At 36.2% G+C, this 13,033-nt stretch overlaps 1 protein-coding gene across 1 annotated transcript in view; it reads left to right on the plus strand.

The window, feature by feature from the left end:
- The window catches only part of NRP1 (neuropilin 1), a 183,983-nt gene that overhangs the window by 123,469 nt on the left and 47,481 nt on the right, over positions 1–13,033 (plus strand). Inside the window, 2 exon segments of the mRNA XM_070766851.1 lie at positions 8,205–8,363; positions 11,481–11,625. Of these exon segments, the coding sequence (XP_070622952.1) occupies positions 8,205–8,363; positions 11,481–11,625 (304 nt within the window).

Below are 13,033 nucleotides of genomic sequence, written 5' to 3' on the forward strand. Positions count from 1 at the left end.
AGGCCATTGTTGTTCAGCAAATTACAATGTAAACAAATTATGGCTTAGCACAATGCATGAAACCAGCCAGAGGTATGTATATGATTCTAGCAGTGGCCCCACAGGAGACCGGAACATATTACCATCATGTGACTACTGCATCCAACTCCTAAATCAGAAGGATAATATGCTAGTTTATTGTAGAAATAAATACTCTATGAGGATTGGAACAATCAAGAATGTTTTAATACAGAACAGGTCTTGCCGTATAAGGAAACGACACAATTATCTTAAAATATTGACTTTTTAGCATCTGGGGTCAAGTGACAGATTATGCAGTTTCCCAAGCTGCAAGACTTGCTCACAAATAAAATGCTTCCTGTTAATCAAACTCCAGCTCTTCATCTTTTATTTTTCCAAGCAGCAGTACAAATAAAGCTACAGCAAAAGTGTTAAAAGCCTGGCATCAACAGTTGCTCCCCTGCCACAGCAGTCTCAGCTTATGTTTTATTACACATGACAGATTTTCATTTTCAAAATTAGTCCTTTGCATTTGTGCAGTTGTGCTTGCATGAGTGTAGGAAGCAGGAAGATTCATTTCACACTGTGTGTTGTGCTCACAGACTGTTTAACCACCCATTTGGCTGCATGATTTACTGCACAGTAGCTAAATGTACTACATTACTCTTGCTAAATGGACTCTGAATGAAGTAGAACTTCAGACTTGAACAATCAGGTTGTCCACCAAGCTCAATGCAGCCCACTGACTACCTATATGTCTGATTATTAATTGCCTTGATTTTTGTAAAAATTCATATCACATTTTTAAAAAAATCCCTGATGTTTATTTAGAACTTATAAGACAGTCTTCTAATGGTGATGGGCTTCATTTGTCTTCTTGTATCACAATGTAAGCAGATCTTTCATTGTAGTTCTGCCTTCAGCACAGATTAAAACTTGAGCTGTAGAAATATATGTACAATGTCAACGTTCCAAATAGCATCCGAGACATACAAATGGCCTGACATACAAATTACCAAGAGAAAAATAAAAAAGCTCTTTGATGCTGAGAGACATTAGTACCACATGTTCTAGTTGGAGCCCAGTTATACCAGAAATGTTATTTTGCTTTTCCATTTTCCTTTTTTTTAACCTTATCCTGTATATTATCAATATTTAAGATATGTATTATGCTAGTTCTTTTACTATTTTTTTATGATTAGTAGTAATAATTTTACTAAGGATGTAGTACATACATACATACATACATACATACATACATACATACTAAATCTACATCCTAAGTAAAATTATTAATACCAATCATTACAAAATAGTAAAAGAACTAGCATAATAAATATAACAATAAACTATATATATAGTATATTATATTATAGTACTGTATATAATAGTGTATATATATATAGTATATAACTATATACATTTTTTTTTTTGCTGAATTTGAAAATTAAGGGAGACTAGGATAGATCTATTTTGGCCTTATTTTGGCCTCATCAGCTAGCCATACCCTCACTGGGACTTGAACCTGCAACCTTTGCCTTGTAAAGCAGAGAATTAATCTCTAGGCTACAGTATCCAATCCCTTCAGCTCTGCACCAATTGGTCAGCACAGATTTTTAAGCAAGAAGGAGTTACCTTGTCTGGGCCTGGAGATTTCCTAGCTTTTGTCTGTGAATAGGTTTTGTACTTCCTTTTCTGTTATCACTAGATGTTGTGAATCCAATGGTATGGGGTCAGTTATAGAAGGTTTGGCTGTTGTTGGTGTGTCTCAGATGGGATTCTTTAGCTTTTCAGAGTAGCTTCTTTTTGCTGCTCTGATCTCCCTTGTTAATCCATTTCTGGCTTGATTGTATAGCATTTTATTACCTTTTCTTTGAAACAACGTAGCTACTTAAGTTTAGCTGTGAACCAAGATTTATTGTTGCTGTAGATTTGTAAACTCCTGATCAGTACACACACGTCTTCACAGAATCTGACATATGATGTTACAGTATTTGTGAGTTCATTGAGTTCTGCAGAGGTATTTTCAAAAATATTCCAATCAATGCAGTCAAAGCAAGCTTATAGCTTCAGTTTTGCATCCTCAATCCAAGTTTTAACTGATTTAATTGTTGGTTTTGTGGTTTTAAGTCTTTGCCTGTAAGCAGGTACAAGGTGAATCGTGCAATGATCAGTGTCCCACAGCTGCTTGTGGTAAAGACCGATAAGCATCTTTTAGTGTTGTGTAGCAATGGTCTAAAATATTTTTGCCTCTACTGGGACAATTGTCATGCTGAAAGTATTTTGGTAGCCACTTCTCTTTGCTAATAAAATAATCAGGCCATCTTAATTCTGTGTATACGATCAGGCCATAATAGAAAACAAAATGTCATCAGATTTTGTTTGCTTCAATGTAGTGAAAGAATAAAATATTGAACAAGGAAATATCTTAATCTTGAGGATGGAGAATAAAGACGTTTTTAAATTGGACTGATACTAAAGAACTTTCAAATATAAATCTCTGTCTTTCCTTGTGCACATGTTTAAATCATGCTTTTCTGCCAGGTTATTTGATGTTCAGCATCAGATATACAGTCTTTCATCACTGCATTCCTATATTATTCATCGTAATGTGAAACAGATGTTTTTTACTGATAAAAAGGCCTAGAAAAGAAGATAGGAAAAGTAAAAAGAAAAGTAGGTGAGAAAGAAGAGAAAATAGCTTGCATGCAATTATTTTGCTACTATAGTTAGAGGAGATTTCTCAAAAACTGAAAAACAGTATCCAATTTTTAAATGCTCCCATGAAAGAGATAGAAAAGCTTGCTTCTGAACTAATAGTCTATAGATAATAGACAACCAGATTGTTCACTGAAGTCCACAGTTAAATCTTATATAGGTAGCTATAACATACTAATTCCATATCTGATAGTCCTTGGCTTACAATCGTTTAATGACTGTTCGAATTTTCAACAGCATTGAAAAAAGCTAGTTAGGACTATTTTTGGTACATATGAGCACTGCAGGATAAGGGCTGTGGGGGCACAGTGATTAGAATGTGGTATTGCAGGCTACTTCTGACTGCCAGCTGCCCGTTGTTCAGTGGTTCAAATCTCACCTCCTCAAGTTTGATTCAGCCTTCCATCCTTCTGAGGTTGATAAAATGAGGACTCAGATTGTTGGGGCAACATACTGACTCTGTCAACCACATAGAGAGGGCTGTAAAGTTCTGTGAAGTAATATATAAATCTAAGCATTATTGCTATTCCCTAGTCATGTGATCAAAATTCAGATGTTTTGCATTCAATTCATATTTATGATGGCTGCAGTGTCTAGGGGTCTTGGGGTCACCTTTTGTGACTTTCTGACAAGCAAAGTCAACAAAGAAGCCAGATTCAGTTAACAGCAATGTTACTAACCTAACAACTGCAGTGATTCACTTAATAAATATGGGGGAAAAGGTCACAAAATGGAGCAAAATTCACAGAACAAATGTTTCTCTTAGCAACATAAATTTTGGACTCAGTTGTGATGGTAAGCCAGGGACTATCTGTAGTAAATATTTATAATGATAGACTAAAGAGATTTAAGAGGATTAGAAAACAAAATGCTGTACCCCAGTTCTAATCACCTTACCCACTGAATTTTTTTAATTGGTTTTTGGTTTTTTAAGTGTTAAGAGCCCAAAATGTTTTTTAAGTGTTAAGAGCCCAAAATGTTTTTCAGTCTTTTGACTTAGATGTTGCTTTCTTCTCTTTATTTTGATATTTTATTTTATTTCTCCTCAGTTGAGGAGTACAGACGGATTCGGCATGGACTATCCAAGGTGGCCTTTTGTTATTGTGGCATTTTGTCCTTTTGTTATTGTGTCATTAAGAATCAGCTGCCCCAGTAAACAAATGCATAATTTAATTACTGAGTATCAATGCAATTAAATCATTGAACAATTGGACTCTGTTTCAAGAGCTGCTTTCCTCTTCCTTTCACAGAGACTTGATTTTAATTTGTAGAACTCTTATTATGGACTATTTTCCTAACTTCATTAACAGTGAAGTATTTAGGAGAAAGGATAAAAAGAAAAATAGGAGTTGCTAAAAAAAATATCACCCACATGAAAACCCACTTAGAGATATTTCAATTCATTTCAAAGTATGATCTTGATACACTCACTATTTCAAATTTGAAGGAGTTTTTTATTGTTTGTTTGACACGTCTCTTCATTCTTCAAGTCCACTTGGTTTCTAACAGTCCTTCAGCTTGAAATTTCATATTTAAGTAGACATAATGGAAATCCCAAATCAGCACCACAATATCTGGGAGACACATCAGTTCAAGTTGATCTGGACAATATCCATAACTTTGTAGCATAGATCTTTTTTTTTTCCAGAGTAGCAGTTTTCTTTTCCCCTCTGCCTGAAATATTTTGAATAAAAAAACATCCTAATTTTGATTACATCCCTGTAAAAGCAGAGCTGAGAACCCCTTTTCTATCAGATATCAAAATAACCTGCCACCCTTATGCCTTGTGAAAAGTATGTGTGAATGCTGTGTTTTTCCATCATATGTGGGGAGTGAACAAGAGAAGGTGTGATATTGATTACAGGTAACTCTTGTTTAGTAGCCCCTGTTGGGACAAGCAACTTGATCATTAAGTGAAGCAGTGGTCTTCTATTGTACTTTTCTTTATTTTATAGTCCTGTGTAGGTCATGAATACAAGGTTTGATCGTGTTATTTTTTCACCACTATCCTGTGAACAATCACTAAATGGGGCAGTTAACACGAACTAATGGTATCAATTAAATAACAATTATTATTATTAATAATAATAATAATAATTAATTAATTAAATTTGTATGCCGCCCCTCTCCATAGACTCTGTAAAACAACAGATGAAAAGAACTATAGGTCTCTTTCTTATTTTTTTTGTTGTTTTTGTCAAGACATATATTTAAACAGTGAAGCTTTTCCAAAAAATCCAAAATCAGAATTGGGAATAATATTTCTATCATTGATCTCAAACACTTTGCTCTGTAACTTTTGTGCCTCAAGATTCTAAATTTCCTAGTGATGTATATTATCTAGGTAAATCTAAACAGCAGCTTGTCTATCTTCAACAGGACTTCCTTCATATTTTCCCTAAGAGATTATGTTGATTTAACCCATCCATCCACCCACTCTCTTTGCTTTTGGATGTATGACATGCTTCCAGGAAAAAGGATGCTTGACGGACACTAGAGACATGCAATCTGCATCCGGCATGCCTCAAAATAATTAAAAAAGTTGACATGTGGTGGACATTTAAGACAAGGAGTTTCAAAGCAATCTTCTAATATCTAGATAATGTTTGGAGAATAATCTCCAAGAGAATTTCACCATGAACAAAATATAAACCCATAGATGCCATATTTGTAAAATAAAAAAAGTATTTTATTTTATATGATCATTCTTTGAACGTTCAGTTATTAATAGGGATGTATTCCCAGTGCAGTATTATGCCATTTTAACCAGTTTGATTAAAGGATTTGGGTTTGCAATATGAAAGGGTTGGGAGGGGGGTTAGGAAGGAGTTTTTTATTTTGATTTGGGGGGGTTTCATCCAAATCAGAGGTGAGTTTCTACTGGCATGCCCCAATGCAGTAGTCCAGTAGTGGCCCACTGATTGTGCAATTTGCGTGGAACACCTCCAGTGCTGTATTCGCCAGTCTGTGTGCAGTGCCATTTTTTAAACTAATTTTTGTGGAATTCTTGCTTCTGCACAAGCGTGGAAGCAAAATTGCACAAGGGGACGCTTGCCCCTGCACAATTTTGGGCGATTTTTTTTTTTGCATCTGTGCATGCATGGAAGCAAAATTGTACAAGGGGATGCTTGTGTGCATACAATTCCTTTTTTTTTTGCTTCTGTGCAAGTGCAGAAGCAAAATTGGGTGAGGGGGCGTGTGCACACGCATGAAACGTCATGATGTATGTGCAGTGCTCCAATATGCAGGTAGGAGGAACCTGCCCCGATCCAAGTGATTATTTAAAATGCAATCCAAGCATATTGTAAATTAGTGAAATATATATGCTTAGAATCTTCCAGTTGCAATAACAACATGCTGCAATAAGCAGAGGTGAGACTCACAGGTTCTGACCAGTTCTGGAGAACTAGTAGCCTAAATTTTGAGTAATTTGGAGAACTGGTAAATACCACCTCTGACTGGTCCCACACGAATCTATTCTCTGCCTCCTGAGTTCCAGCTGAATTGGAGAAAATGGTGATTTTGCAGTAACATTCCCCTGGAGTGGGGAGGGAATACAGATTTTATAGCATCCTTTAGCATCCTGGTGGCCAGCTACACCCACCAAGCCATGCCCAATAACCATGCCACATCCACCAAGCAATGCCCACAGAACTGGTAGTAAAATCCCACCCTACCTACCTACTCATCCACCCACCCATCCATTCATCCATCTATTGCATTTTATGCAATAGATGGATGAATGGATGGGTGGATGAGTAGGTAGGTAGGGTAGGTAGGTGAAATGTTCCCGGTTCAGGCATGTCCATCCGGACACCATTTTTATTCTTTTGCCCTCTGTAAATGTGCAAAGCATTCTGCACATACACAGAGGGTAAAATAAACCAAATGGTGGCAGGCAGGCAACACCTCCGGCTGCTGTCATGACCAGCTCTCCGATGACCGGTAGGCATGCCCAAACCCGGAGCATTTCACCACTGGATAAATAGATAGATGATAAGCAGACAGCATACAGACAGATAGATAAATATACATAGAATGATATATAGACAGTTATACAGAAAGGAAGAGAGAGAGATGATAGATAGATAATAGGTATAGACAGAGACAGAGTCTATAGTTAGATGTAGATACCAGTAGATATAAATAGATAAAAAATTAGAAATTTCTGATTTCATTTTAGTAAAATATTTTATCTGCTCAAATAGATTACCATTCTTCTCATTCAGACTTAACAATTGCTTGCATACACACACACACACTTACACACACACACACACACTTTTGTAGATTTTCATGGGTATAGGTATGTAGGTCTTGGTATATTCGGGTCTTTTCCCGTATAAGGTTAATAGTCTCCTGGCGACGTTTTAATGAGGTCCCACTCATCATACTCAGGCTAATGTCTTCGGCTTTGTGCTCAGGTGAACAATGCATGGTCTGAGCTGCCGTCTCTCTATAAATACTGCTGGGTGGGTATTGAGAGAGAGAGAGAGATGAGTGATTTTATGTTGAATGGAATATATGTGTGTATGTATCACATATTTTTGCTGAATATTTAAAATTAAAAATATTTAAAATCCAACAGAAAACACATACACACACACATGTATGTATGTATGTATGCATGTATGCATGTATGTATATATCGACAAAAACATATACTGTATATATGTTTTCGTAGATTTTCACAGGTACAGGTATGATGGTCTTGGTATATTCGAGTTTCTTCCCGTGTAGGATTTAGAAATTTCTGGTGAAACCTCGTCAAAACATCGCCAGAAATTTCTAAATCCTAAACGGGAAGAAACCTGAATATACCAAGACCATCGGGTTTTGCCCCGTGTAATATTTTGAGTGTCTGTGCGACGTTTCGGTGAAATCACATTCACCATCATCAGGCTGAAGTTTTAAGCTTCGTGCTGCTGTAAATATAGTTTGTTTGCAACTGCCATTTGTTCCTTATATATAGTGGTGGGGGTGGAGATTTATATATATATGTATATATTAGTAGATTTTCACGGGTATAGATATGTAAGTCTTGGCATATTTTGGTCTTTTCCCATGTAAGATTGATAGAATCTTGGTGATGTTTCATGGCACCTGGTCGAAACATCACCAAGATTCTGTCAATCTTACATGGGAAAAGACCTGAATATACCAAGATGTGTTTGTGTGTGTGAGAGAGAGAGAGAGAGAGGGCAGGGGGGGGGGATTTTTTTGCTGATAATGAAAAGGATATATGTATATGTTTGTTTGTTTGTTGGAAGATGTAGACAGACTACATTATGCCACAATACTATTTTCAGAGCTAGATCCTGAAGCAGATGTCATAGAGGACCATTAGCAATAACAGGATTATCTTATCACATCCCAAAGAAGCACTGTGTTACTTATTTAGCATATGAGACAGTAGAATAGATAATACATAAAACATAATTTCTTCCTTTCTCTCCCTCCCGCTCTCTCCTCTTCCCTTCCCACAGGTAGATGTAGGTGTTCTCCGCTTTGTATCTGCCATTGGGACTCAAGGAGCCATCTCCAAAGAAACTAAAAAAATGTATTTTCTGAAAACATACCGTGTGGATATCAGCTCCAATGGAGAAGATTGGATATCCATTAAAGATGGAACCAATAAACCTTTGGTAATATTTTTCATCTGTATGATGTTCTTGACTATTTACAGATTTATAAAAAATTTATTCAGCTACAGTTATCAGTAAAAGACATCCCTGCGGATTATACTTCACTAATCCCTGCTGACTGCATGGTGTGGTGCTCATGATCTATTAAGCTAGTGCTGTCCAAAAACATTTCTATGATCATGTGGCCCGTATGATGTCATGGACTCCTCTTACCTTCCCACCAAAGTGGTATCTATTTAACTTGCATTTGTATGCTTTTGAACTGCTAACAGTTTGAATGGTTAGGTCCCACAGAGTCGGCCTTCTCCAGGTCCTGTCAACCAAATCATGTCACTTGGTGGAGCCTAGGGGAAGAGCCTTCTCTGTGAGGTCTCCGGCCCTCTGGAATTCGTACTGGCCCCACCCTCCTCGCCTTCCGCAAGAGTCTTTAGACTCATCTATGCCGCCAGGCTTGAGGCAATTAGACTCTAGCCCCCTGGCCGATGAATGTTATGTATGGTTGTTGTTTGAGTGGGTATGATTGGGTTTTTTAAAAAATAATATTCAGTTTTATAGACTAGTACATTTAGTTTTTTTAAATTAATTGGATTTAAACAATTATATTGTATTGTTCTACTTTTTATGTGTCGTAAGCCTCCCCGAGTCCTCGGAGGGGGGCAGCATATAAATCCAATTAAATAAATAAATGTTCAGGATCTGGAGTGAGACCAGGAGGTCTGGAGCCACCACGCTGCCCACAGTTACTAGTGTTTTAAACAAAATACTAGATACTTGAGGATCAATTATACTTATCCCTACTGGTCATTTTGCTAATCAGTCAAAAGCAGTGTGACAATAAAATAGTCTCAAAAGACAAATTCTAATGCACTGAAATAAGGCTTATTTCCCCCTCCCCTAATCATTTATGGGGGGGGGTTCCTTGCTATTGCTCTATCACTCATTATTAACTTATAGGCGCAAGAATGACAGAGTAATTCTATAATAAAATGCTTCATTGCTGCAGCATGGAAAACAAGAATATTAAATCACCAAAATGAAACACTTCTAAACCCATTAATTGTAATCGTTGATATTTAAATGCTTTCCCAAGTTAAACAATCTTGGTCTTGTATGGATTATGTCTAATTTTATTAAATCATGGGGGGAGGGGGAGATTCCCAGATTTTGTTTCTGTTAGACTGCAGATGGTAAAAAAAAATCCATGCAAGATAACAATAAAAATATATATCATACCTCGTAAATATCTGAAGCATTAATAAAAGAGTTGTGTGTTTTCCAGTTAATTATGACTCTTTAATAAAAATATTGAAGAAATCTACAGAACGATACCAACTCAAAGTTCTCATTTTTACCAAATTAGCATCATGTAATTATGTTTGAAATTGTGTGCTGGTGCTTGCTTGGATTCTATTTCATCAACAAGTAGAAATCTTTTAAAAATTGGAGAAAAGGAAAGGCCGCATTGAAATGTTACATTGGGTGGATATATTGTCCTCCATTTGATAATTCCATAATATTTAGCAAAATTGGTCAGGCAAAACTTTGTACATTTTTCCAGATATGCCTTATTTATTTTGGAAATACCTTAAAATTCTTACACAAACCAATCTTTGTACTTATGCTGCACTTCCTTTATCATGGATAACAGATAACCACTTGGCTGTTCCATCCTGTTTGTCTGAAAGACAGCCAAACTTTACCACAGGCCCTGGCCTAACTTTCCTGTGCAATTAATATTAATAAATTAAACAGATGGTTGGTACTAAATAGAGTTAATGTTTGCAAGAGATTCCTACTGATCTTCCATTACTATTTCCTTCCCATTAAAAAAAAAAACAGAAAGAGCAATTTTTAGCAAGACTATTACAAGAGAAAGGGAGACAATAATGTTTTAATTGTCCTAAAATGGAGCCATGGGTATTTCTGGCTGTCCAGTCCCAGGAAAGTAGAAATAATTGAACAATTAAAACCCATTTATAATGGATAAATAGCAACTGAAATCAATATTACAATTGATTGAATTTTAGCTATTTACTTGCACATGACACGGTCAACTTCCTTTACTATATTCTTCTCTAAGAAAATACAAAGCAGGAAAGTTGGGAAAAGATTTAAGAAATTACTACCCAACAACGGAAAAATGCCTAACATCAGGAAGTGGAGACTTTGCATTGTTTAATGAAAAAGGAAATTAGTCACCTTCCTTGAACTTAGTCAATGGAGAATTTGACTTTCTTATAGTCTCATGTCTGGGTTGTAAAAAGCCAGACAATAGCAAAAAAAAAATAAATCTAAATTTATTTGTTTAAAACATTTATATAGCAGTCCATCTTCTAACTAACTCTAGGCAAACTCCCAAATGAAAGCTAAACCAAAAATAAAATTATACTAAAACTATAAAGCTAAACAGTTAAAATATATCTTTCCCTCCATCTGATAATCTTCTGGAATTTTGCATCCTAAATATGCACTCTATTATAATAAACTTTCTTAATAGAGATGAATAGATGTTATCAGTTTTAAATGCCTTTCTTGATAGTTTAGAAAAAAAGTTTGAGTGAAACTTAGAAAAATAGAATATTTAGATTATACTAAATATCACAATAAAACTATGTATTTGAATTATTCATAAGAAAGCACGGTGGCCTCACATTCAATGAGTCAAAACAACATATCCTCACCTTCAATGAATCAAAATTTGTGCCCTTAACAGTAGAAATCTTAATTCTACTATGTTTTATTCTATAGTTCAATATCTAAGTAAAATTTGTCAGTTATAAGCAGGTGTGAGCTACTTCTTGGGAAGCGCACTGGGGTAGCAAAAATGGAGTTCCACCCCAGAGCACCCAATTTGCAATGAAAGATGTTGAAAGAAAATTCAGGGCATCCTACATAAGCCACGTCCACAGTGTGGTAGTAAAAATTTTGGTAGCCCTTCACTGGTTATAAATTACTGCAGGAATTTGTTGTCCTATATTTACTCTGGATTAGCCTTTTCTTCTATAGGGATATGATCATTTTTGGATTTATAATTATAATGACTCAGTGTTTATGTGAGTAAACAAACACAGTTGAAATTTTTTTAAGGAATCCTTTAAATGTTTTCTCTTTCTATAGCTATTCACAGGGAACACCAACCCAACCGAGGTTGCTTATAGATCTTTTCCCAAGCCAGTTCTGACACGTTTTGTTCGAATCAAGCCTGTAAACTGGGAAATTGGAATATCACTGAGATTTGAAATCTATGGCTGTAAAATTACAGGTAAGGACTATGAAGAACTTACCTTATTTTTTGTTTTTAAAGGAGTGATTGTCAGGACTGATCCACACCTTTACCTATATTCCACTTCCAGGGTCGCCGATAGGCCAGTATTACTGCTACTGGCGTCAGGGGCCCAGCCAAATTGAAAAATGGGGGGGGTCTAATACATAATTGGTATGTCACAAAACAAAGTAGTTTTAAAATGGCAGGGGGGCAGACACTTAGGCTGTATGGGGCCCCAAAGTTCCTGATGTCCACTTCATTCCAGCTTGACAAACAAAAGGGAGGTGGTGAAATAGAATGCAAGGATGAGGGAATGACATTTATCTTCATCGTTTCCCATGAGACATTGCTCCCCCCGCCCCTGAAGAAGACCCCAAATAGATGTCCCAGCGTGGCGTGCTGGTTCCCATAACAAAATGAATAGAAATTATTGGTGAACTGTGGATGGCCTCTGGGGAAAGGGGGGGATTAACCTTTTGCGCAGGAAGTTCAGAGTTGATTTTACTTCTTTTGTGCCGATGTGATTTATTCAGTAAAGATTATTAAATAAATAAATAAGGAAGGAAGGAAGGAGGAAGGAAAGAAAGAAAGAAAGAAAGAATGAAAAAAAGAAAGAAAGAAAGAAAGAAAGAAAGAAAGAAAGAAAGAAAGAAAGAAAGATTATATTCTTGGAAAAATAATGTCCCAGGAGTTTCTTTTTTGGATTTGCCAACTGGATAATTTACAGTGATATCATTACATATTTCCAGATAAATAATTCCTGGTTATCTTTAAAAGACAGCAAAAAGTTATTGGGAAAATATTTTTAAAATAACTGAATACTTATAATGTGTATGTATTCATAAGATGTTTTATAAGGTGTAGACTATATAATTGGCCTGCACACAAGTACATGCGCACACAAACAGGCATACATGGAGCAAGGGAATGAGAAACAGAGAGAACTGGGAATGGGGCTAGCATATACAAGCTGCAAAAATGGAGCAATCACTAGATGGAGTAAACAACTACTTTAAAAAGTAAAATGGTTTTGTTGCCATCAAGGGTTCTTCTGAATTTGTGCTGATTAAACATGTAGAGTAATTTATTTATTAGATTTTTATGCCATCCTTCTCCTTAGATTAAGGGCAGCTTACAACATTTTAGCAATAGCACTTTTTAACAGAGCCAGCATATTGTCCCCACAATCCGGGTCCTCATATTACCCACCTTGGAAGGATGGAAGGCTGAGTCAATCTTGAGCCGGTGATGAGATTTGAACTGCTGAGCTGCAGATCTAGCAGTCAGCTTTAGTGGCGTGCAGTACTGCACTCTACCCACTGTGCCACTTTACAACGCAGACATGAATACACCTAATTGTAATGCATGAAAGAAATTGTAATACATGAAACCAAATACTAACTAA

Source organism: Erythrolamprus reginae, chromosome Z (assembly GCF_031021105.1).
Source record: "Erythrolamprus reginae isolate rEryReg1 chromosome Z, rEryReg1.hap1, whole genome shotgun sequence".
Classification (NCBI taxonomy): domain Eukaryota; kingdom Metazoa; phylum Chordata; class Lepidosauria; order Squamata; family Dipsadidae; genus Erythrolamprus; species Erythrolamprus reginae.